At 43.1% G+C, this 24094-nt stretch overlaps 2 protein-coding genes across 11 annotated transcripts; both read left to right on the plus strand.

The window, feature by feature from the left end:
- The first annotated feature begins 3895 nt into the window (after nt 1-3895).
- On the plus strand, nt 3896-9247 carry LOC110527492 (cytochrome P450 20A1). The gene is made up of 13 exons (XM_021608804.2): nt 3896-4103; nt 4465-4514; nt 4785-4951; nt 5190-5335; nt 5758-5925; nt 6027-6105; nt 6826-6938; nt 7092-7146; nt 7325-7445; nt 7758-7869; nt 8016-8080; nt 8172-8261; nt 8465-9247. The coding sequence occupies exons 1-13, from the start codon at nt 4032-4034 to the stop codon at nt 8613-8615; spliced, it is 1389 nt and encodes a 462-aa protein (XP_021464479.2). The 5' UTR covers nt 3896-4031; the 3' UTR covers nt 8616-9247.
- A 149-nt stretch (nt 9248-9396) lies between these two features.
- LOC110527491 (abl interactor 2) lies at nt 9397-23949 on the plus strand. Of its 10 annotated transcripts, none has more exons than XM_036982955.1 (11): nt 9398-9604; nt 14800-14967; nt 15140-15316; nt 15720-15737; nt 15894-15997; nt 17091-17243; nt 19471-19601; nt 20533-20703; nt 21340-21429; nt 21773-21955; nt 22089-23949. In XM_036982955.1, the coding sequence occupies exons 1-11, from the start codon at nt 9434-9436 to the stop codon at nt 22262-22264; spliced, it is 1542 nt and encodes a 513-aa protein (XP_036838850.1). In that variant the 5' UTR covers nt 9398-9433; the 3' UTR covers nt 22265-23949. The 10 variants fall into 10 exon arrangements, with proteins under 10 accessions (XP_036838856.1, XP_036838850.1, XP_036838851.1 ...); XM_036982956.1 differs by having other exon boundaries at nt 21343-21429; XM_036982961.1 differs by lacking the exon at nt 17091-17243 and having other exon boundaries at nt 9397-9604.
- The last annotated feature ends 145 nt before the right edge of the window (nt 23950-24094 follow it).

Consider the following 24094-nt stretch of genomic DNA (forward strand, 5'->3'; position numbering starts at 1 on the left):
TAAATTGCTTTGCCACATTTTTTGCAGTATTACTTTAGTGCCTTGTTGCAAACCGGATACATGTTTGGAATACTTGTATTCTGTACAGGTTTCCTTCTTTTCACTGTCAATTAGGTTAGAATTGTGCAGTAACTACAGTGTTGTTGATCCATTCTCAGTTTTCTATCACAGCCATTAAATTCTAACTGTTTTAAAGTCACAATTGGCCTCATGGTGAAATCCCTGAGAGGTTTCCTTCCTCTCTGGCAACTGAGTTAGTAAGGACGCCTGCATCTGTATAGTGACTGGGTGTATTGATACACCAGCCAAAGTATAATGAATAACTTCATGTGCAAAGGGATATTCAATATCTGCTTTTTATTTATACCTACCATCTACCAATAGGTGCCCTTCTTTGCGAGGCATTGGAAAACCTCCCTAGTCATTGTGATTGAATCTGTGTTTGAAGTTCACTGCTTGACTGAGGGACCTTACAGATAATTGTATGTGTGGGATACAGAGATGAGGTAGTCATTCAAAAATCATGTTAAACACTTATTGCACACAGAGTCCATGCAACTTATGTGACTTTTAAGCTGATTTTTACTCCTGAACTTATTTAGGCTTGCCATAACAAAGGGGTTGAATACTTACTGACTCAAGACATTACAGCTTTCAATTTTTATTAATTAGTATACATTTCAAAAAACAATTCCACATTGACATTATAGGCTATTGTGTGTAGGCCAGGGACACAAAAACCTCAACTTAATCGTAACAATGTATTTAGGAAAAAGTCAAGGAGTGTGAATACATTCTGAAGGCTCTTTATACCACACAATTAAACCAGACCACTGGAACTAAGGCTGTCACAAAAATCGTATAATCGTGTAACCGACAATGATGGACAATAACCGTGACATTTGAAAATAAATATTGTCATAATCGTCTTGACATTCATTGTAGGACGGGGGATTCAATTTTATTCACAAGTAGATTGTTTACCCAATAGCAGTTCTTCATTATTAAATGAGGGTAAAGTTAGTAACCCCTTTATGAACAGAACAGCATGGTGGAAAGAAGCTTCTTTTCCAAAAGTTCCAGGCGATAAAAACCATTAGTTTTGAGATGTGTTGTACATATGAGTTATGTCGTGCAGTGGCGAGTTTAGCATGTAAATCAAGGTGGGGCACAAAAAAAGAAGAAAAGTGGGATGCATGTCAGCAGTCACTACGCAACGCAACACTAACAATACCTTAATTACACTATAACGGTGACAAACGGTGCCCACAAACTGTTAGGGCCTACATAAAGCTGTCCCAACAGCCATATCAGCAGTTTTTTTTAAAGGCAGTAAATGAGGCTGAATGAACTGTTTCGCTGCCAGACAAGGCGCCACTGATAGCCAGGTGTAGCGGGTGTTGGGACTCCAAATGTGGTTTACACTGACATTTGAGATGTACAAACTATGGCGTAAGGGGACAACAAGAGGATAAAAGAAAATCATGAATTTCGATTGAGCCATTAATTAGCGAGCCAGGACGGACTTAGTCAATACAGCTATTTGTTCAGCACTTTTGAAATGTACAGCAACAGAGTTCAGAACATGGGCCGTTCTTACAGTGTTTTCCCTGTATACCAAGTCAGAACCGTAGGATAAATAAAGGGGGCATGTAAGCAGACAATGAAAGCACTTACAATATTCTTTGATTACGTTTATCAAAAACAGGTTATAGGCTACATGTGCACCACAGAGTCAGAACAGTAAATTTTGTCGAAATTAAGAGGTGAAAATATACCAAATTATTAGGTGAGGCACATGGGCTACTAACAGCTTACTACACAACATACACTTAGTATTACTTTCTTAGCTACAGTATACATATCTCCCTGGCATATTACATAATTTATGCAGCAGCATATAAGACATTTTGGACTCACCCTAATAATTTGGTCTATTTTCATCTTAACTTCTTGAATCTACTTGAGACGCACATGTCCCAAGTAGGCACCTGGAAATGCAAATGCGCTACGCTAAATGCTAAATGTACTCGTTAAAACTCAAACCTTGATCAAAATTCACAAGCAGGGTATTAAATTAAAGCTACACTCGTTGTGAACCTAGCCAGCAAGTCAGATTTTTAAAATGCTTTTCGGCGAAAGCATCAGAAGCTATTATCTGATAGCATGCACCCCCCAAAATGCCAGCTCGACACGTAAACAACAGATTTTGCGATAGACGGCGCTACCCAAAACGCAGAAATAAAATATAAAACATTCATTACCTTAGACGAGCTTCTTTCTTGGCACTCCTATATGCCCCATAAACATCACTATTGGGTCTTTTTTTCGTTTAAATCGGTCCATATATACCCAAAATAGCTTTGTATTGAAGTAGTGTCATTCAGAAAAATTCATCGTTTTTAAACGCTGCGTAATTTTTTAAAATTAAAAAAGTCGACGATAAACTTTCACAAAACACTTCGAAATCCTTTTGTAATCCAACTTTAGGTATTAGTAAACGTTTATAATCTATCAAAACGATTACAGGGCGATGTCTCTTCAATAGGTCCTCACTTCAAAAACAATGCAATCTGATCTCTCCTTGAACTGCATCCGGGTGAAGAGTGGAAAACTTGGGGTCAGACAGATGGATTTTCCAACAATTAATTCGATTGAAAATTAGTACAATGGCGCCATCGTGCGGAATTTGTATGAAGTGCAGGCAAATTTCCATTAAATTCTGTTCTCCTTTAACAACTGGTGGAAGTGACTTATGGAAATTATTTTTTGCTTTCAGAGAGCAGTTTTTCTTGCGTTTTTCAATGAAACACACGCTCTGTTATAGTCACAGCCGTGATTTAACCAGTTTTATAAACTTCAGAGTGTTTTCTATCCACACATACTAATCATATGCATATACTATATTCCTGGCATGAGTAGCAGGACGCTGAAAAGTTGCGCGATTTTTAACAGAATTTTCAAAAAAGGTGGGGGTAGATTTAACAGTCTCCTACTGTTCTGACTTGGTGGTGCACATGTAGCCTATAGCCTGTTTTTGAGAAATGTAATCATCAAATATTGTAAGAGCTCGCATTGTCTGCTTATCTGCCCCCTGTATTTATCCTGCAGGTTCTGACTTGGTGTACAGGGAGAACACTGTAAGAACGGCCATGTTTTGAATCTGTGCTGTACATTTCCAAAAGTGCTGAACAAATAGTTTTAATGACTACGTCAGTCCTAGCTCGCTCATTAATGTCTCAATCGAAATTACGGATTGCCTCTTATGCCATAGTTTGTACATCTCAATTGTCAGTAGAAACCACATTTGTTTAAGCAAGTCAGCCATATCAGCTGTTTTTTTTTAAAGGCAATAAATGAGGCTGAAAGAACTGTTTCGCGGCCTGACTAGGCTCCGCAGTTGTATAGTGCAATCAATGTACTGTTTAGTGTTGTGTTGTGTAGCTGCTTTGCTGGCATGCATCCCACATTTGATTTTTTTTTGTCACACGGAGATTTACATGCTAAAATCGCCACTGATGTGGGTTATAATTAATGGCCATTTTTGTAGGGGTTTATTTATTTCATTTTTTATTGTAAGGGAAAATCAAGTCAGAAGTTTTAAAGTGGAAATATTACAAACTTCAGAAGCCTTTTTAAGCCTAAAATACACTACAAGTGTTCTCTTGCAACAGGGTGATCAAATTAAGATACTAAAACTGTATCTGCTCTCCTCTATCTGCTCTCGTACTTATGATCTACCGACACTTTTGTCATTGCCCAGAATATAAGTGTGCTGTTCATAATTTTGGGAAATGGACCATTGCTTCCTCCCCAAAACGACTAAATGTTTTGTAGTTAGATTTTATCTGCTTCTGTGCATTCTGATTTAGCCATGCGCTCTGAGATGCATTGCTCTAGCCTCACTGACTGTGCAGGCTTTGCAGTAGAACACGGAGTGATGAGTCTACCGTAGACGTGGTCGCTATATTGTATGCATAGTATTTCTTTAGCTATCTATCTAAACGTTTTTTTGAGTAACATCAGCAAACATGCTGGACTTTGCGATATTTGCAGTGACTTTTGTCATCATTCTGGTTGGCGCAGTCCTCTATTTGTATCCAGTAAGTCAATGCCTGTGCTTATATCAGCCAATATTTGTAACATCGTATGTCACCCATGTCATTACTAGCTACGTGTAAACTGATAACTCTGTGCACAGTTTTACAGTGACATGACAGTTAAAAAAATCCCTGGACATTTAATGTATCTACCTTTAGTACTCAAATGTTTCAGCAGTTTAAGTGAATTGTAAAACATATGGCAAAGGAGTGGACAAATATTTTTTTCAAAGCTCACGTTTTTGGAGGTTACTGCCATGGACTTGTAAATATGTAAACCCCACACCATTTATTGTCATGTTTACTTTATGCTATGTCTCTCTTGAAACTGAAAGTAACATACTTGATTCATTTTTTTATCAAGTCATCAAGAAGCGCTTCTGGTATACCAGGTCTCAACCCTACAGAAGAGAAGTGAGTAGCCTATGACCAGATGTGTTTTACAACTTTCTAAGTACTGTCTCTCTTTAGCACTCAGGTAAGGTCACCACACTTGACCTGAGCCTGTATTTATAAAGCGTCTCTGTAGGAGTACTGATCCAGAATCAGATCCCCCTGTCTATTCATCTCCATATAAACGGCAAAACTGATCCTAGATCAGCATACCCTGAGAAGCTTTCTGGATACGGGCCTTGGCCTGACCTAGGTTCATATTGGTTTGTTTGTCTAATTTTCTTAATCTAGGGATGGAAATATACAAGACATAGTGAACCAAGGCAGTCTGCATGAGTTCCTGGCTTGTCTACATGGACAGTTTGGTCCTGTGGCATCCTTCTGGTTTGGAGGACGCCCTGTGGTCAGCTTGGGTTCAGTGGACCAGCTACGGCAGCACATCAACCCCAACAGGACTAGTGCGTACTGGGGAGGGAGGGAAACTATTGGGAGGAAAGGGAAACAGGTGCTCTGTCCCTACTAACATACCACTTAAAATGCATGCTTAAACGATTGCACCATTCTAAGTGGAATGCAGGTATAGATAGACGTTGTAACAGATTCAGGTGATTTCTGTTTTACATGTACAGTGTTGTTTTGAAATTAAGAAACAGTAACATGTTTTCCACTGCGACATCTTCTATCCTTACTTTGTAGCGGACTCATTTGAGACAATGCTGAAGTCGTTGCTAGGGTACCAGTCAGGAATGGGTGGAGGGGCCACAGAGGCTGTAATGAGGAAGAAGTTGTATGAGAGTGCCGTCAACAACACCCTGAAGGAAAACTTTCCCCTGCTGCTGAAGGTTTGCCTCTTACACAATGGCTCATTTGGCCGTTTTTAATATTTGGCTGTATTATTCTGCAATATTTTCTTATGTTTTTGTGTATCCATTTAGTATGTGTTTACTCAAAAGCTTTTTGTGCTCACTTCCCTGGGATGTTAAAGTTTGGTAGCCTAGTAGTTAGATTGTTGGGCCAGTAACTGGAAGGTTGCTGGATCGAATCCCTGAGCTGACAAGGTAAAAATATGTTGTTCTGCCCGGCGCCGAAGACGTGGATATCGATTAAGGCAGCTTCCCCACACCTCTCTGATTCAGAGGGGTTGGGTTAAATGCAGAAGACACATTTCAGTTGAATGCGTTCAGTTAGACAACTGACTAGGTATCCCCCTTTCCCATTGACACACACTCTCTGTCTCCCTCCCACCCTTTCTGTCCTGTTCTAGCTGGTGGAGGAGTTAGTGGGGAAGTGGAAGTCTTTCCCTAAGGACCAGCACACACCCCTCTGTGCCCATCTGCTAGGATTGGCCATGAAGGCTGTCACTCAACTCGCTCTGGGTGACCGCTTCCGGAATGATGCTGAAGTCATCGGCTTCCGAAAGAACCACGAGGCAGTGAGTGAGCAGTCATATTTAAAGTCACCGTTTCTGGTGAAAAGATGCCCATTACGACCTGTGTTTGCAGATTTTCACTGATAATTCCCTTTACTTGTCAGATCTGGTCGGAGATCGGAAAAGGCTATTTGGACGGTTCCATGGAGAAGAGCTCCATCAGAAAGGAACACTATGAGAGCGGTGAGTGAGAACTAGTTCACTGCTATAGATCATATGTCTTACCTGTACATCTCAGCATTAAGGAGAAGTGTATCTAAAGTTCCATGTATAATAGTTGTATTTTCATCAACATTTATTATGAGTATTTCTGTGAATTTATGTGGCTCTCTGCAATATCACTGCATGTTTTGGAACTACTGAGCCTAACACGCCAATGTAAAATAAGAGTTTTGGATATAAATATGAAATGTACCAAACAAAACATACATGTATTGTGTAACATGAAGTCCTATGAGTGTCATCTGATGAAGATCATCAAAGGTTAGTGATTCATTTTATCTATATTTGTGCTTTTTGTGACTCCTCTCTTTGGCTGGAAAAATGGCTGGGTTTTTCTGTGAGTTGGTGGTGACCTAACATAATCGTTTGTGGAGCTTTCGCTGTAAAGCATTTTTGAAATCAGACACTGTGGCTGGATTAATGAGAATTTTACCTTTTAAAATGGTGCCTAATACTTATGTTTGCGGAATTAGATTTATGAGATTTCTGTTGATTTATATTTGACGCCCTGCAATTTCATTGGCTGTTGGTTCCTCTAGTGGAACCCCAGTCCTAGACAGGTTTTAAGAGAACTTCCACTTCCTTACTGAATGTATCTGAAATAAAAAAAGAGATTGTTAGAGTATCTCCCTATGTGTATAAATTCTGTCTTCATGCTAAGTACATTATGTTTGTTTACAGCACTGGCAGAAATGGAAACAGTGATGATGTCTGTGGCTAAAGACAGGAAAGGACAAAGGAGCCAGACAGCGTTTGTGGACGCTCTTCTCCAGTCCAACCTCACAGATAGACAGGTGATGCACAGATTCCTTGATTATAAGGAGAATAGGCTCATTGGGGCAGAGCATAGAGCCTCCTGTTGCTGTTACTCACATGTAGAGGAAAATAAAACTTTCATCCTACTTTCGTTTTAATTAATTATTGTTTTCATTGTTTCTCTTTTGTAGGTGATGGAGGACAGCATGGTGTTCACACTGGCAGGTTGTGTCATCACAGCTAATTGTGAGTACTAGTAATAAATAGATTATGCCTATCTACGTTAGAACTTGCAGCTTTTATGGTGTATCCAATCGTCATTTTTTTCTGAACGAATAAAATCATACATTTGGTTAGTATTCTGTCAGAAAATCTTTCTCTCAAACTGTTGATGTTTCTCTTTGTGGTTGTAATATTTTCCCAGTGTGCATCTGGGCAGTACACTTCCTGTCCACGTCAGAGGAAGTTCAGGAGAAGCTGCATCAGGAGCTGGAGGATGTTCTGGGCTCTGAGCCTGTTTCTCTGGATAATATCCCACAGCTCAGGTGACCTCTGACTCTGTCTGACAGCCAAATAACATCAACGATGTGATGCAGTGTAATAGAGGTGTTTCAGATCCACTCTTGCATGATGAGTACCTTATATGAGACCTGAAGACTGGTGTGAGCTTCCTGAGCTAATGCCTAAGCTAACAGGGGCTAACAGCCTTGTGGCCCACATGACACCCGGGTTCGAACCCTGGTCGGTCACAGCAGAAGGGGCAGGTATCCTCATGGTATCTTCATGGTGACATGTCTTCAAGGAATATTTATAGATGCATTTGATAGGCATTATAAAATGTATCTTCTATACTATAGGTACTTCCAGCAGGTTTTGAACGAGACTGTGCGGACAGCCAAACTGACGCCCATCGCAGCCCAGCTCCAGGAAAATGAAGGGAAAGTCGATCAGCACATTATTCCTAAAGAGGTATCTTATTCTCCTCTTCCCTACTTAGTCCCTTTATTATCCACATCTCACTGTCACTGTCAACAAGTGCTTGTGGATGTAAAATGAACCGAATTTTGAAGTTTAAAGTGAATGATGAAAACACTTTATTCCTATGTTTCTTTTAGACACTGGTGATCTATGCCCTTGGGGTAGTCCTACAGGATGCAGACACCTGGAGCCGTCCCTACAAGTCTGTTCATATGTATTTTTGCCAACTAAAGGGACGATTTTTGCTGGATTTTTTGGTACCGATTTTGAATTCTTGCACTTTGTTCATCCAGGTTTGACCCAGATCGATTCACAGAAGATTCAGCCAGGAAAAGCTTCTCTCTGCTTGGATTCTCAGGGAGCCAGGCCTGTCCTGAGCTGAGGTAACGGGGATGGGAAAGGATAGTGGCGTGCACTTGAGGTTAACCAAGTGGCTAGGGCCTTTTCTAGTTGTAATTACACAGGAGCAACTTCTTATACAGTTTTACCATATTTCTTCGACAACATCAAAGGAAAGGAGAGGGAGTGTCACTACCAGGCAAAGGAGGACGTGGGCTTGTTACTAACTTTTTATACCACCTTTCAGGTTTGCATACACAGTGGCCACTGTCGTCCTCAGCACTGTAGTGCGCCAACTGAAGCTGCATCAGGTAAAGGGACAGGTGGTAGAGGCCAGATCTGAGCTGGTGTCAACGCCTAAAGATGACACATGGATCACTGTGAGCAGAAGAAGCTAAACTAACAGTGGACATTTGTCTCAAACTCCATCTGTGGAAGAGGAACTGTGTTATTTGGGATGGTGCTTGTCAGTTAGCCTAGATTCTAGACCGAGTGGAACTGTTAAAATAACTTTAAACATGATGCCGCGCTTTGTAGGGCTATTTGTCAGTGAGCTCTTGAACATGGTTTTGATTAGCTCAAGTCATTGCCAATGGCGACTCGTCATTTGAGCTACCACCTGAAGTAGCTTTTTGTTCTGCCTATTTCAATATGAGGATCAGTACCTATCTTTTAAGTTCCATGACCATTGATGAATTGTCTTAAACCTTGCCTTAAACCAACATTCCAGCTGAACTGCCTTCCAAAGCACGTGGTCCCCACTCCCCCAGATATATGGCATTTTTGACAGTTCATTTTAAAAATAAAGTTTACACTACTCTTGTGTTAGGATAGGAATATAATATTTTGCACATTTGTTGCAGCCCCACTGTTGTGAGCATATCTCGCCACCTTTAAGACATCTTGGCCATTATTATCAACAAGTGCTCACTCTGTATCTGCAGGGTCTCTGGTTCAATCCCCAGCCCTGTTTCCCCTGTATCGCTACTTTAGCATTGGTTGTTTAAAATAAAAAATAATATTATTAACAGCCTTTTTCCAGGTGCTATTGTTTCCTTTCAAAACAGAATCTTGAGGTTTTCTCATTATTTACACCAGTCACAATGTAAATTGACAAGGAATTGAAAGAGCAAAGATCTAGGTATCATATCCACTTAAATTTGTCACAGATTGTTATACACTCCGTCATAGTTGGGATGCCCAACGCCACTTCTGCATGAGCGTTGGAGAGGCTGCGATCTGGCATGCATTGATTGCTAAAGATGTGAAAATGGCGGAGTTACAAATGCTTTTGGAAGAGGAGATTCCAGCTGGACGTAGTGCTTTATTAGATAGTTTTACCAATTTGGAAAGAGTTGCCGAGTATTGCGAAAGCAACTATGTTCAGGTAATGATAATTTTATAACATTATCAATTATATATTCTACGAGTATCATCTTTGACGGTGGGCGAAGTGATGGCTACGAGCTTTGCCGATGAGGTGCAGCGACTCGACTGCAAGGGTGCTCCTGCTAGCGCGATAGATAACTAGCTAACCTTAGTTAGCTACTTCATGCGGAACGTAGCTATGTTTTTCCTAATATGAAAACATTGGTTGTCGTTCTCCAACCGTCGTACACGTGTCGTCATTTCTCAAACGTTTATGTAGTTGTTAGTATTTTTACTAACTTGACTTCGTTAGCTATTTACATCCAACCAAATAATGCTTGCTAGCTAACTAGTTGTGCTAACTAGCTGAGCTAGCACGAATTATTTGGGCACAGCTGGTTTCATGATTGACTGTCGTGATGGGGTATACAACAAGGTATTCAGCTAAGGTAAAGAAGTAAGGCATTTAATTGGATTTCAAATGATGGAACACGTTCTGATACCAGAAGAGAACCAAATAATCCACAAGTAAACGAATTATGACTATAGCAAACGAGCTAGCTAATTCCAACTAGCCACTAGTTTCTAGTTAGCTGCACTGCTAGCTGCCATTGCTGTCAAATTCTCCAGTGGTACGATTTTGAAATGCCCAACTCATGTCAACATTAGCTAGCTGTTAACATTGGTCGTGAAGAAAATATATATACCATGTGTGGCACTTGTAAGCGTTCTTCTGCCAATATTTAGCGTTAGTTAGTTAATGTTACAGCCTAATGTGTGCCAAAGCAAGTCACTGCAGATTGGATAGGACGCCCTGTATCATCAATGCCGAATTTATTGTACTACTGACTGTAGAGTGGGAAAATAAATCTGTGTTTCATAGACTACTGGTGGATCTGGCAGTGGCAGAACAAGCTAAATTGTTAGTCATGCCATGAAGTACGTTTTTCCTAATATAAAGTGAGGTTCTGACACCGAGTGTGAAACGTTTGTCAATAGTGCCACTGCCCTGGAACTAGAGGTCTTCACGGTTCCAAAAAGTTGGACGGGTTCCGAAATGAATCTGGGCTTTCCCACCCTGACCTGATATGCATACATTCATTTTTAAATATAGAGACCAGTTCTGAATGGACCCGAGGACAACTAGAATCATTCCATATAGATTGGGTCGAATGCAGGCCGATCCGAGTGATGGAGCTGATAAAGCCAAGCAGTGGGGGAGAGGTGCTGCTATAGAAGCTGGGGGAGGGGCCATACTTTGAGGAAGTGACATGGTGAGGAGGGAGAGATGAGACAGCAACCATCCAAGCTGACTCGCCCTATAGTATACTAATAGCTGCCATAGTTAGGTTATTTATCATCAAATATGATTATGTAGTACCTGTCTAGGACTGTATCAAACCGGGAGAAGCTAGCTAATGTTAGCTAGCTAGGCTAAAAGAGGCTGTAGTGCATGCACTTTCTCACCCTGCAGTTACAAATAACTCCATTCAGAATATTAAGTAGCAAGTTGGCTCTTGGTTGTTGTAACCTATCCTTCTCCTTTAACTTTTAATTCTGTCAAATCTAATTTTATTGGTCACTTACACATACACTCAGTTGCCAGTTTATTAGGTTCTCCCATCTAGATCTGGGTTGGACCCCCCTTTGCCTCCAGAACAGCTGGAGTTCTTCGGGGGAATGTAAAAGTCGCTCAGTTGGTATCAAGGGTTTTCCACTCCTCAATTATCCAGTGTTGGTGATCGTGTGCCCACTGGATCCTCTTCTTCTTGTTTTTAGCTGATAGGAGTGGAACCCAGTTTGGTCGTCTGCTGCAATAGCCCATCCGTGACAAGGACCGACGAGTTGTTCATTCCGAGATGCCTTTCTGCACACCACTGTTGTACTGCCTGATTGTGGACCGCCTGTTAGCTTGCACGATTGTTGCCTCTCGACCTCTCATCTCGACCTGTTTTCGCTCACAGGACTGCCGCTGACTGTATGTTTTTTGTTTGTCGTACCCTTCTCGGTAAACCCAAGACACTGTCGTACGTGAAAAGCCCAGGAGGCCAGACGTTTCTGAGATGCTTCAAACGGCGCGCCTGGCACCGACAATCATTCCACGCTCAGTTGCTTAGGTCACTTGTTTTACCCATTCTAAAGTTCAATTGAACAGTAACTGAATGCCTCGATTGTCTGTGCCTGCATTATATAGTAAGCCATGGCCACGTGACTCACTCTCTGTAGCGGTGAACCATTTTTGTGAACGAGGTGGTTTACCTAATAAACTGGCCACTGTGTATTTTGCAGATGTTATCGCATGGCAGCGAAATGCTTATGTTTCTAGCTCCAACAGTGCAGTTTACCTAACAACACAAAATGGTACACACCCCCCCCAAATTTTAATTAAGAAATATCAGAATGAGCAATGTCAGTCTGGTGTACATGTATATAAATCATATGTGTAATGGTGTGTATGGACAGTATATGAATAGGAAAGGTGTGCACAGCAGTAGTTATATAGGATGAACCTTGAGTAGAATACAGTATATACATATGAAGTGAGTAAAACGGTATGTAAATATTATTAAAGTGACCAGTGTTCAAACGTCCTGGCACTGAATGCGCAATGACATTATTGGGTATAGTTAATAATTAACATGACTAAAGATGTCTTGACCTGTGATCTTGCTTCTGCCCAGCTGTGATCATGACTGTCATTCTCACACACTTGACTCAAGCACGGACTCCATACTGGTATTCATTAAAACAAATATTTTCGGGAGTTCACTGCACCTGGTATTCCCAGGAAGTCTCCTGCCCCAGTACTAACCAGACCCGAACCTGAACAGGCATGTTCAGGGTGGTATGGCCACAAGCATATTTTTTTTAAACCAAATTTCTCCCTGAATTAGGTCCCTTGGCTCATCTCTGCAATTCCTCAATGGACTTGGGAGAGACGAAGGTCAAGTCATGCGCCCTCCGGCCGCCTACTTATCACACTGCTCGCTTAACCCGGATGTCAGACACACAAATGTGTCAGAGGAAACACCGTTCAACTGACGACCGGAGTCGCTAGAGCGCGATTAGCGAAGGAAAGCCTACCCTGGAAAACTCTGGGCCAATTGTGCGCCCTCTTATGGGGCTCCCAGTCACAGCCTATTGTGACACGCTTCAGAACTTCGGTGCAGTGCTTTTGACCACTGCGCCATCCAGGACTCAAGATATTTAATTTGGCTAATCTGAGATTGTTCAATAAAAGTCTGCTGGTTCCCCAATAGGCCTAGCCTATATAGTTAGTCACAGAATGGATCACTGTTCTTCTGTTTTAGATTAGTCACATGCACACGGTCGCAGAAGTAATTAGAGTACAGTGAAATTCTTAAGCTCCGAGCACTAACTGTGCAGGACAAAAAGAGAGGTGAATGAAACAATAACAGTACAAATATTATTATACATATTTACAACTGTAGTAATGATACATTTCTATTGGGGGGTGGGGGCAGGGTAAATGTCCGTGGGGGGGCGACAGTAGGTTGTCGATGGTGCTCCTGTAGAACACTGAGGGTCCTCTGGGACAGGCTGGATTTCTTCAGCTTCCTGAGGTAGAAGAGTCACTGTCTTTCACCACAGTGTCCGTGTAGTTTGACCATTTCAGTTCCTCTGAGATGAATATGCAGAGGAAATTGAAGTTTTTGACCGTCTCCATTGATGAGGACAGCCTGGTTCCTCCTGAAGTCCACAATCGGCTCCTTTGTTTTGCTGACGTTGAGGGAGAGGTTGTTTACCTGGCACCACGCCGTCCGAGTGCCTGCCTGCCTTTCTGTACGCCGCCTCGTCGTTGTTGGTAATCGGGCCTACTACTTTCATGTAGTCATCCAACATGGAGTTGGAACTGTGTGAAGCCACGCAGTTAGGAAGAGGTTAGATTGAAGTGCTCTGGTCTACCTGATGTAGGCCTATTTGTCGATGATTTTTTGCTGAAGTTTGAGTGTTGTATGAGTTAAACCTATTTTTGTCAGAGTTAATTGCAGGTTAGCTATGAATAAATGATCTGAAGAATGCTGTCAGTTGATCTTGAGACTGCTACAAGTGTGAGAGTTTGTGTGCTCTTGTCATCCCAGTGCACTACAACTGCACCTTTCTTTGAATACTGACAACCTGTTTGTCTTCTTGCTTGAGAATGGATGTAATTCCTTAGTGGTGCTCTTGACTCCCTGTAAGGCATGCATGTGTATTTGTGGAATTCGTGACTGAGGCTGCCTAGTTTTCACTGTTGTTAAAGTGCATCTGAAGGCAAATAACATCTTCTCTGATAGGCTGTTTTCTATGTAGCATTGATATTAGTCAGACACATTCATTCTAGTGTCAACATTGACTACAAAGTGGAAATAGGATAATTATGTTCATGAGGTCAGTATTGTTACAAAATGAGTTTTGTAAGTGAGTTCATCATGACTTGAGGGTTGGGTTTTGATTTCGACAATGCTCACTTGCCCTTTGACACGGGATACACAGCTGCTGTGATTGCGCTCTATCCAATCCTACCGCAGACAGTGAGACAGACCTCCCCGTCAGTGCAACGGATCTGACTTTGTTTACATAAGACAAGTCACACATTTAAAAAAAATTTTTACTTGAGCAATACTGCACCAAACACCTTAACTAGATGTAAAACTGCGCGACTAAAACCTCAGCAAAAACGTCAATTAATTACATATTTCTTGAGTTCTTAGAATCATTGACTATTTTGAAGAAGTAATACTGGCTTTGTTCCTATGGTGTTTCATTGGGGACAAACATCAGTAACTGTCACATCGAACCACACCCCCAAGACTGAAAACTTGTTTTTTCTTAATGAGCAGCAGAGAAACGCATGCCAGAATCCGTACATTCAGTTGTTCTTTAACACACCGTCCATGGAAATCCGGGCAGATGGGGAGGGTAGAGGGTTGTCCTTTTAGAAAAGTAATGTCGGTCAGTACATACTGTCAACAAGGGCATCGTGGTCAGAAAAGCAAGGAAAGGTTCATCTCCAGGAAATTGTTTCCCTCTGAAAACATAAGGGCTTGCCTTGTCATCCTTCAGCCCCTGCAAGATCCTATTTATATGATATCAATGCTCTCCTTTTTATGCTGCCTGGCTTTGTTGTTTTCTTATTGCCTCGCTACACTCGCTTCTCTGTTACTGATGTCTATCTGTTCATCCTCTCTCTCACTCACTCTCCCTTCTCAGTCACCAGATAAGCACAGAGCGTTGGAGGAGACTAAGAACTACACCACCCAGTCTCTGGCCAGCGTAGCCTACCTGATCAACACCTTGGCCAACAATGTCCTGCAGATGCTTGACATTCAGGCCTCCCAGCTCCGCCGCATGGAATCCTCCATCAACCACATCTCACAGGTACGGCTGCCGGGATGTGGACCACTCTGTCTACACACACATTGGATGCACACGTTGCGAAATACACTCACACACACATCCATATAGCCTAAAAAATACTTTATAGGCCTAGCTCAAAAAGCTGTTTTGTTCAAGTCTATTTCTTGTATTTCTGCCCCTTGTGCGGCCCCAGACAGTGGACATCCACAAAGAGAAAGTGGCCAGGCGGGAGATTGGCATCCTGACCACCAATAAGAACACCTCTCGCACACATAAGATCATTGCTCCGGCCAATCCAGAGAGGCCGGTGCGCTACATCCGCAAGCCAATCGACTACAGCCTGCTGGATGACATGGGCCACGGAGTCAAGGTAGGGAGCAGTGGGGCATTGACGTTTACCGACTGGATTCCTGATGATAGTAGTACATTTTTATTTTTGTACTGGAGTGAGTTTTCATCAAACTTTTGTAGCACTAAGATCATGGACAAACACTGATCTTAGTGCGACAACCGTTTTGGGGAACTCCCCCCTGTTTGGTACAAAGACAGTAGTAGGCCCTTGGGAAAAGCACGAGGGTGTGGCGTTAACGGTGTGAGTCACTTTGACTAGGACAGTGTGTGACTTGTTCGCTTTTTCCCTGACAACATCTGTGGACTGTAGGCCTATAACATTGCTACATGTGTTTCTGTGCATTTTCTCGCTATTAGTCACTAATCCTCCTTTCTCTTTCTCTCTCTTTGCATCACTTATTTGCCTTTAAAAATGAACCTAGTGGTTGCTAAGGTTTAAGGTAAGGATTTCTAACGAAATGTAAACTCTAAAAACAACGTTGTTATGCATGTAAGACCAGAGTGTGTTTTGTCCGATCCCAGGTTGTGTCGTGTTGCTCTGTTGACTAGTATTTCCCTGTTGTTGTTTTTGTAACCTCTCTCACCATGTCCTATAGGCCAGTGCTCAAAACATGAAGGCCGGAGCCACAGGTCTCCCTCGCACCAACCCACCCACACAGAAGCCGCCAAGCCCACCCATGTCAGGGAAGGGAACCATTGGGTATGTAAATGTGGCAGGTGCCACAACTCCTGTCCATGCTGCTCATTTCCTTGAGAAAAGCATGCTTTCAGTCTCAGCCAATCACGATCAGACATCTAAAACATGTTCGTCAATGGACAAGATCTGATCATGCAGGCACCAGGTGTCCCTTTGTACTACAGATTGCTGTAGTGTCCCTCTGCTCCTCCTAAGCCCCGTATGGTGGGCTAGGGACCAGGCTACCCCCTCACCACCCAGCAGCGACCTTCAGTGACATTTATTTAAGGTTCGGAGCAGACCTCTTTGTGAAAAGGTCAAAGCTAGCCTGTGGCACATGATATGCTGTTTGATTATATAATGAATGTGCATACATACCTAATTTCTTCAGGTGTGTGGTTGTTCCAGTGAATGGGTATCTTCAAATGTGTTTATTGACATTATGGGCTACTGTATTGTTGCTTTGTCCTGTTATGTGTCCCTGTCCAGTTTGTATCCCCCTCTACAGACCTGTCCATAACAGTAATGTATGTAATGGTTTATAACATTGTTTTTATGTCTCTTCTAATGTTTAAGCGCTGTGTGTGACCTTCAAACATGTCCCCCCTGAAATGAGACGCATGTCGGGCGTCCATGACACACTGCCCTAGTCCAGTCTCTGGTGTAGAGGAGGCATCTCTGTCTGTGGTGTTTTGGTTGCTTTTGTCCCCCCCCCCCTCCACCCCCATATGTGTGATGTCATGTGACTCCTCCCCCCTCAACTCTAATTCGGGCTGTTCATGCTCTCCATGGCAACAGCGCTCAAAGTTCCATCCCTTACACAATCACAGGGGGAGATTATACTTGGCTGCTCATCCATACTTTTGAGGCTTTTTATTCCACTGAAGCACATCAATAGACATCACTGTCCTCGGTTGATGTTGGGCTGTGTAAGAACCGAAGCAGCAGCAGCTGTGGACACGATTGATGCATTTAATGCCTTTTCCCACCTACACCCCATTTTGAGTTTGCACTGGTTCTCTTTTATTTATTTTGGTTCCCATGTTTGTCCTCCTTTTCTTGTCCCCCCCCCCTCACTTGTGGATGTTAAACTCCTCTCATACCCCTCCCCTCGCAGGCGCCACTCCCCCTATAGGACACTCGAGCCGGTGCGTCCTCCCGTTGTCCCTAACGACTACGTCTCGAGCCCGACGCGCCATGGCAACATGGCGCCCCCACAGCAGAGCCCTGCACGCACTGCGTCTGTTAATCAGAGGAACCGCACGTACAGGTACCCCGTCCCGCATGCTCCCAGCACACCGCTAGCTAAAAACACGTCTAGAACACACTTCGAGCGGCCCTGGACTCACTGAACAGACACGCTTAGATTCAACTGCCCTGTAGTAAAGATCTGCTGCAATTGATTACAGACACTGTAGCTACATGCTACTAAACTCCTTTTTCCCCCCCAGCCCTACCCACAGGACTTAATATAATAATATCACCAAAAAACTGGTCTGAAACACTTTGAATAGGCACTACACCAAGCACACAAAACGAACGTACAGCTCAGATAGGCATGTATTCAAATATGTTTCTTGTTTCCAAGTAATGTATTTTTATCATCTGCGTAACAGCAGAGGATATTCAGATCAGATAAGCACGAGCAGCTCTGGGTGTCACTGAGGCTCCTACCAGGCAGTGAGAACAAGATCTTTTGGACTACATGACAGAGTATCTGCCACCAGAGAATTGAAGCTTGGGCTTTGGAATACAGCTGATCCCTTTCCTCCGTCAGTCCCTTCTCTATTTCCTTCTGAGCACATTATTATTATTATTATTTGAAACTGACGTTAAAACTAATAGTAGCAATGGTTGACCTTGGCTTAAATTAAACAGACAGTCCTTTCTGCTCCAACCTATCTATGCGTTGGTCCTTTTCTTCCATCCATCCAGTTCTCACTCATTCCCTGTCTCCAGTCTCCTTCCTCTTTTCTTCTCGCCTTGATTTTCTTCAGATGCCTCCAGCTTTGTCGTGCCTCTGTCTTTGTCACTTCATGTCTCACTAATGGACCACCGCTAAATGTCATGTTGTAATCTGTGACGTTTGATTCATTTCTTTATTGCTGTACATGTCATCTCAAAGCAGAGCTGTTCATTTAAATCTGTTCAGTGCTAGGTAGATGGGGGGGGGGGGGGGGGGGGGGGGCAGGAGTTTGGGCCAGGAGAGACCCTGGTTTGGTAGGTTGTGCTTGCATGTCCGCTGATACCAATAGGGCTCTAAAGACCGGTTTCCTGCACCACAGATTAAACCTAGCGCTGGACAAAAAAAATCACAGTACTTTTTATTCCAGCAGTAGGCTTAATCTGTATCTGGGGAACTGGCCCACAAAGTATATAACCTCTAATCTATACTGTTAATAAATCTACCCCCACCTTTTTTGAAAATTCTGTTAAAAATCGCGCAACTTTTCAGCGTCCTGCTACTCATGCCAGGAATATAGTATATGCATATGATTAGTATGTGTGGATAGAAAACACTCTGAAGTTTATAAAACTGGTTAAATCACGGCTGTGACTATAACAGAGCGTGTGTTTCATTGAAAAACGCAAGAAAAACTGCTCTCTGAAAGCAAAAAATAATTTCCATAAGTCACTTCCACCAGTTGTTAAAGGAGAACAGAATTTAATGGAAATTTGCCTGCACTTCATACAAATTCCGCACGATGGCGCCATTGTACTAATTTTCAATCGAATTAATTGTTGGAAAATCCATCTGTCTGACCCCAAGTTTTCCACTCTTCACCCGGATGCAGTTCAAGGAGAGATCAGATTGCATTGTTTTTGAAGTGAGGACCTATTGAAGAGACATCGCCCTGTAATCGTTTTGATAGATTATAAACGTTTACTAATACCTAAAGTTGGATTACAAAAGGATTTCGAAGTGTTTTGTGAAAGTTTATCGTCGACTTTTTTAATTTTAAAAAATTACGCAGCGTTTAAAAACGATGAATTTTTCTGAATGACACTACTTCAATACAAAGCTATTTTGGGTATATATGGACCGATTTAAACGAAAAAAAGACCCAATAGTGATGTTTATGGGGCATATAGGAGTGCCAAGAAAGAAGCTCGTCTAAGGTAATGAATGTTTTATATTTTATTTCTGCGTTTTGGGTAGCGCCGTCTATCGCAAAATCTGTTGTTTACGTGTCGAGCTGGCATTTTGGGGGGTGCATGCTATCAGATAATAGCTTCTGATGCTTTCGCCGAAAAGCATTTTAAAAATCTGACTTGCTGGCTAGGTTCACAACGAGTGTAGCTTTAATTTAATACCCTGCTTGTGAATTTTGATCAAGGTTTGAGTTTTAACGAGTACATTTAGCATTTAGCGTAGCGCATTTGCATTTCCAGGTGCCTACTTGGGACATGTGCGTCTCAAGTAGATTCAAGAAGTTAATGACTTAATGCCTGCGGGTGTTGATTGGGTTTTGTGATGGGCTGTGTGACATCATTAGCAGTGGCAGCAGTGGAGGCAGCCACCCCAGCAGCAGCAGCCGCAGCAGCAGCAGAGAGAATAGCGGCAGCGGCTCCGTGGGCTTGCCTATCGCCGTGCCAACGCCTGCCCCGCCCCCCACAGCATTCCCAGGTAAGGTCTGGCCACATGCCCTGTCCACTGTCTAAGCTCAACCTACTAGCTCTCTAAAGAGCAATAATGTCTGTCAGACTGCTTTAAACTCTCTCCTTCCTTCCCCCTTGATAGTGTCTGAGCACCTGTCTTTATCTCCCTCTCCTGTCTTTCCTTCTCCTTTCCTCTTTTTTCCCACTGCTTTCCTCCCTTTCCCACCTGCTGATGGTGCAGGTACTGCCCCTGCCCTTCCCAACCCTGCTAAGCCACCTCCCACTACCACTACTACTCCCGTCCCATCTGATGGCCTCCCTGTACTCTCTCTAGCTCCTAATCCCTCCCCCACCCCCCCCCACCTGAGGGTCCACCCGTGCCCCCTCCCCCACCCCAGCTCCCCACTTCCGTCACTAGCACCGGCCCTGCTGCTTTCAGCACTCCCGCACAAGGTGAGTGTCCCCCCCCACCACTACCCTCTCCCCTGCATCACGACCATATCTCCCATCATCCCAGGACCTGTATCTGTCTGTGTACCAGCGGGGATGTTGTCATGTGGGCTGGTCATTCTCCACCCATGCATCATCAGAGTTTCTCCATCACCTTCCCTCTCACTGTCTGATCTGTCACTGTCTTTTCCTTTTTCCTCTGGGTGTCTTTCTCATTCCCTTCTTAGGGCAACTCTCTCCCGTCGCCCCCAGTCACCACCTGCATGCCATCATCACACCTTGTGCATGAGTTAAATTGTTCTTGTGTTCTTACAGTAAGTGATGTTGAAAAGGGTCTTTGACTTGAAATATGCCATGATAATAAGGCATCTGAATACCAAAAACTGTAAAGTGCTTACATCGATCCCATGAATTAAATGCATCGTGATGGGAAACAGAAGTGATAAGTTCAGTGACATAGCTACACCATACCAAAATCTCTCTGGTTCCCCTTGCTGTCTGTACCCCAGGTGCCCCCCAGTTCTTCAGCATGAACCGGCCGGTGCAACCACAGAACCCTCCTGCGGTGGGGGGGTCTCTGCCATACCGCCGGCCCGCGTCATTAACAGGCCAGCCCAACTCCAACATGGCCCTGAACCAGCCCCAGCCCAACGGAGGACCCCACTTCAACCAGGTCCCAGGTAACAGCCTGGAGCAGAAACACATCACTCCTACCAGAACGCAAATGGGCTTTTGTGTTTAGAGATCTTTCTCATTTAGATTGAGCCTGCCTCTTTAAAGCTTTGTTTCATATATTACTGTCTGGTTTGGCTCCTGGAGCGTTTGGGCTTCTGGTCCATCCTGTAACTTATTTGTAGAAACAAAATGTATACCGGCCCAAATTATTTCTGTTACTTGGCTTAGCGTTTTGGTTAAAAAACAACAACATTTTAAATACAAGCTGACAAAAATGTTCAGTTCTTGTGGAAGAAAACTGTAATTTTGTGAGTTCCCAGAACCTCACTAGAGTATTGAATTCATACATAAAAACTCCCATTTGATTTCAGAAGACAGGCAAACCTATGGGTAGGCACAAAGTGCCTAGGTCTCGGCAGTTCGCTGTCTTTTTTGTGTGTGAAAGGATTCCTGCTCTTGATTTAGCCATTTTAATGCCTAGTCTGCCTACTGATTTAACTGGCTTCTATCATATTCTAATTCCACCACATCTCTCTTTCTGCCTTCCTTTCTTTCCTAATTACAATCTGCCCCTCTTTCTTTCTTCTCTTTTGCTCTCTCTGCTTCTCCTGTGGTGTGTGTGTGTGTGTGTGTGTGCATAGCAGGTCCTCTTGTTGCCCCCCCTCCCCCCTCCATGCAGATCACTCCTCAGCTCCCTCTGATGGGCTTTGTGGCTCGGGTACAGGAGACCAGTAAGTGGCTTTTAGCTCCTCCACCTTGTTGCCTGGTCTTTGCAGCGGCTCCGTCGTGCATGTGTTTGTTACTCATGACGTGAGTCTATTTTTGTCTTTACTTCAAAGCTGAACTATCCATCAACTTCGATTAACCTGTCTGAAATAAACTTCCCACCTGTGCGCGTTGGAAATGTGTTCTCCTTTCCCCCCAGAATTCTGTTTGTCTTCATACACTTTCAGCATGGATACCCAAACAACCACTCCAGCCCTCCGCCACATGCATGGGAATGCCAGTGTCAATCTACATTCCACTGGTTGGTTAGTTACAAGGTTCCTGACTGTGTGTTGTCTCCCCCCCCAGTCTCAGACGTGCCCCCTCCCCCGCCCCCTGTAGAAGAAGCTGTGTTTGAGGAACCCACCCCGCCCCCTCCAGAGGACTATGAGGATGATGATGAGGAGGAAGAAGAGTCGGCCGTGGTGGAGTACAGTGATCCCTATGCAGAGGAGGACCCCCCGTGGGCCCCACGCACCTACATGGAGAAAGGTAGCGAGTGATTCTCTCTTCCACCCTGATCTAAACATGCCCTTTCCACTTCTCCTGTTCTCTTTTTCATTCGCCCTCCCTTGTGCTCTACCCATCTCCTGTCCTCTTTGCTCCTCTCTGATTTGGTCGACAGTGGTGGCGATCTACGACTACGCGGCGGACAAGGAGGACGAGCTGTCCTTCAACGAGGGCGCCATCATCTACGTCATCAAGAAGAACGACGACGGCTGGTACGAAGGAACGATGAGTGGCACCACCGGCCTCTTCCCTGGGAACTACGTCGAGTCCATCATGCACTATGCCGACTGAGGAAGAGGAGAGGTTATAAGAAGGTCAAAGACTTTGTTAGGCAGAGCATGATCACATTGAGGAAGTTAACGAGGAAGAGATGAGCGTTCATGAAGAGTATTTAACTATCCTCAACCGGTCTACCAGATGAAGTACATTGTACAACGGCCACTTGTAGATATTTCCTGTGTTTTTGAATGATATGAGACTTTATGGTGGGGGGTTTTTGTATGTACTATTAGGGCTTCATTTTGTCTTTACTATTATTTTAAGGAAGGCTACAAGGATTATTGTGATTTAAAAAAAAAGAAAAATCTCATTTCCTTTGGCCCTTACTTTTAAGTTTTATTTATTTGGACCATGTATTATATAGGGAGGGATGGTACAGTGGCCAGGGCTGCTGATTAAGGATAGAAATAGATGTCAGATAATCCTGATGAAGTTCTCTACTCTCAGCCCAAGAGAAGACGCGAGATGAATGTTTTTTTTTTTTTTTTGACACTCCCCGAGCCTTTCTAGACTCATATTATATTTGATTTAAAACCAGGAGCAGCTCCTATTGGTTAGTGGGATTAGGAGATGGATTGTTGCGCTTGAACTTTATACAATGTCACGTTAGGCGAGAAGACAAGCACATACTGTATGTCTACAACAGCTAGATATTAGTGGTGGGTAAGACTGGAGGGGAAAAAGACTGAAACTGATTTGTTTTCAGCTCACCTGAACACCCATTTTGAAACTCTCTTCAGTTTGGATTCAGTAGTTAATGAATTGGTTCTGGCCCAAGGCTAGCTAGGGCAGCTTAGAACACTAGGGCTTGGAGCATGCTCAGTCACTACTTCACTTGCCTCACTTCACAGGCCAGATGGGTAGAGCAGTGTTTCTCAACCTTGGGGTCAGTTCTAGTTTTAATTGAAGATGTTGGCTTCCATGGCACAAAACAAGTTTGAGAAACACAACGCAAAATTAGTGAGTCTTAAGTCTCTTCCTTACCTTGTAATCAAGACAGAGAATAGATTGACTTTGACTGTCTGGGAGTCTCTTTTAGGAAGATAAATACTCTGGCCACTCATTTGCATCAATGATTTCAATATTTGATGCTTATTCGTTCTTATTGTAGTGGGTCTTCACCAAAGCGTGGCAGATGGCATGCTTTTGAAAAAAAAAAATTCAACAGTCTCCTTTTCTGCTATATTATTCCTGTCTTAATATTTTAGATATATGGTGTGGTTATTGGTTTGGTTTTAAATATTCACCCATATTACCATCGTTGACAGGTGGGGTTTCATGATGCATTTATAGGTGATAAAGGAAGCTTGTGCCATATTGAAGTGTGCGTGTGTAGGTGTCACTTCCATTTGCAATAAAATAAAAAGCCAGTGGGATGGGTTTGAAAATGTAGATCTTTAAGTTGTTTGGGATTGAAAGCACATGTGGTAAGAGTGAATTGTTACTGAAATAAAATTTAAACTGTGTTACTGCCTCAGATGAGGACTAATATTAAAGTGAGCCGTTGTAGAAATTATCCAACAAACCGGCACCAAAACCTTTCAATGACTCCATCATGCTGAAACTGATGCATTGAGTGTGTTTATATAGTCTCTAGAGGTACAAGTATTATTGCCAATGTGCTTGGCTGTGTCTGAGGGCTCTGTGCTTGTCTGTCAGTCAAATCCTTTATTTTTTATTAAAAGTGGGTCTGTTGAGTCTTGCATGCCATTTTTCTTAATACTGTAGTGGTGTCTGAAACCCAGTTGGCCCTTCACAAGGCAGCCCCAGAACTGGACCCTATGGACACGGTCAGCAGAGCACAACCTTTTGAATATTCAGATATGTTACGTAGAATAAACA

This window comes from Oncorhynchus mykiss, chromosome 7 (genome assembly GCF_013265735.2).
Source record: "Oncorhynchus mykiss isolate Arlee chromosome 7, USDA_OmykA_1.1, whole genome shotgun sequence".
Taxonomy (NCBI): Eukaryota; Metazoa; Chordata; class Actinopteri; order Salmoniformes; family Salmonidae; genus Oncorhynchus; species Oncorhynchus mykiss.

Coding starts and splice junctions, on each gene's coding strand:
- LOC110527492 (XM_021608804.2), top strand. CDS start 4,032: ATGCTGGACTTTGCGATATTTGCAGTGACTTTTGTCATCATTCTGGTT. Junction 7,147..7,324: donor TTGTGTCATCACAGCTAATT/GTGAGTACTAGT, acceptor ATATTTTCCCAG/TGTGCATCTGGGCAGTACAC. Junction 8,262..8,464: donor CAGGCCTGTCCTGAGCTGAG/GTAACGGGGATG, acceptor ACCACCTTTCAG/GTTTGCATACACAGTGGCCA.
- LOC110527491 (XM_036982955.1), top strand. CDS start 9,434: ATGAGCGTTGGAGAGGCTGCGATCTGGCATGCATTGATTGCTAAAGAT. Junction 9,605..14,799: donor GCGAAAGCAACTATGTTCAG/GTAATGATAATT, acceptor CTCCCTTCTCAG/TCACCAGATAAGCACAGAGC. Junction 20,704..21,339: donor CCACTTCAACCAGGTCCCAG/GTAACAGCCTGG, acceptor GTGTGTGCATAG/CAGGTCCTCTTGTTGCCCCC.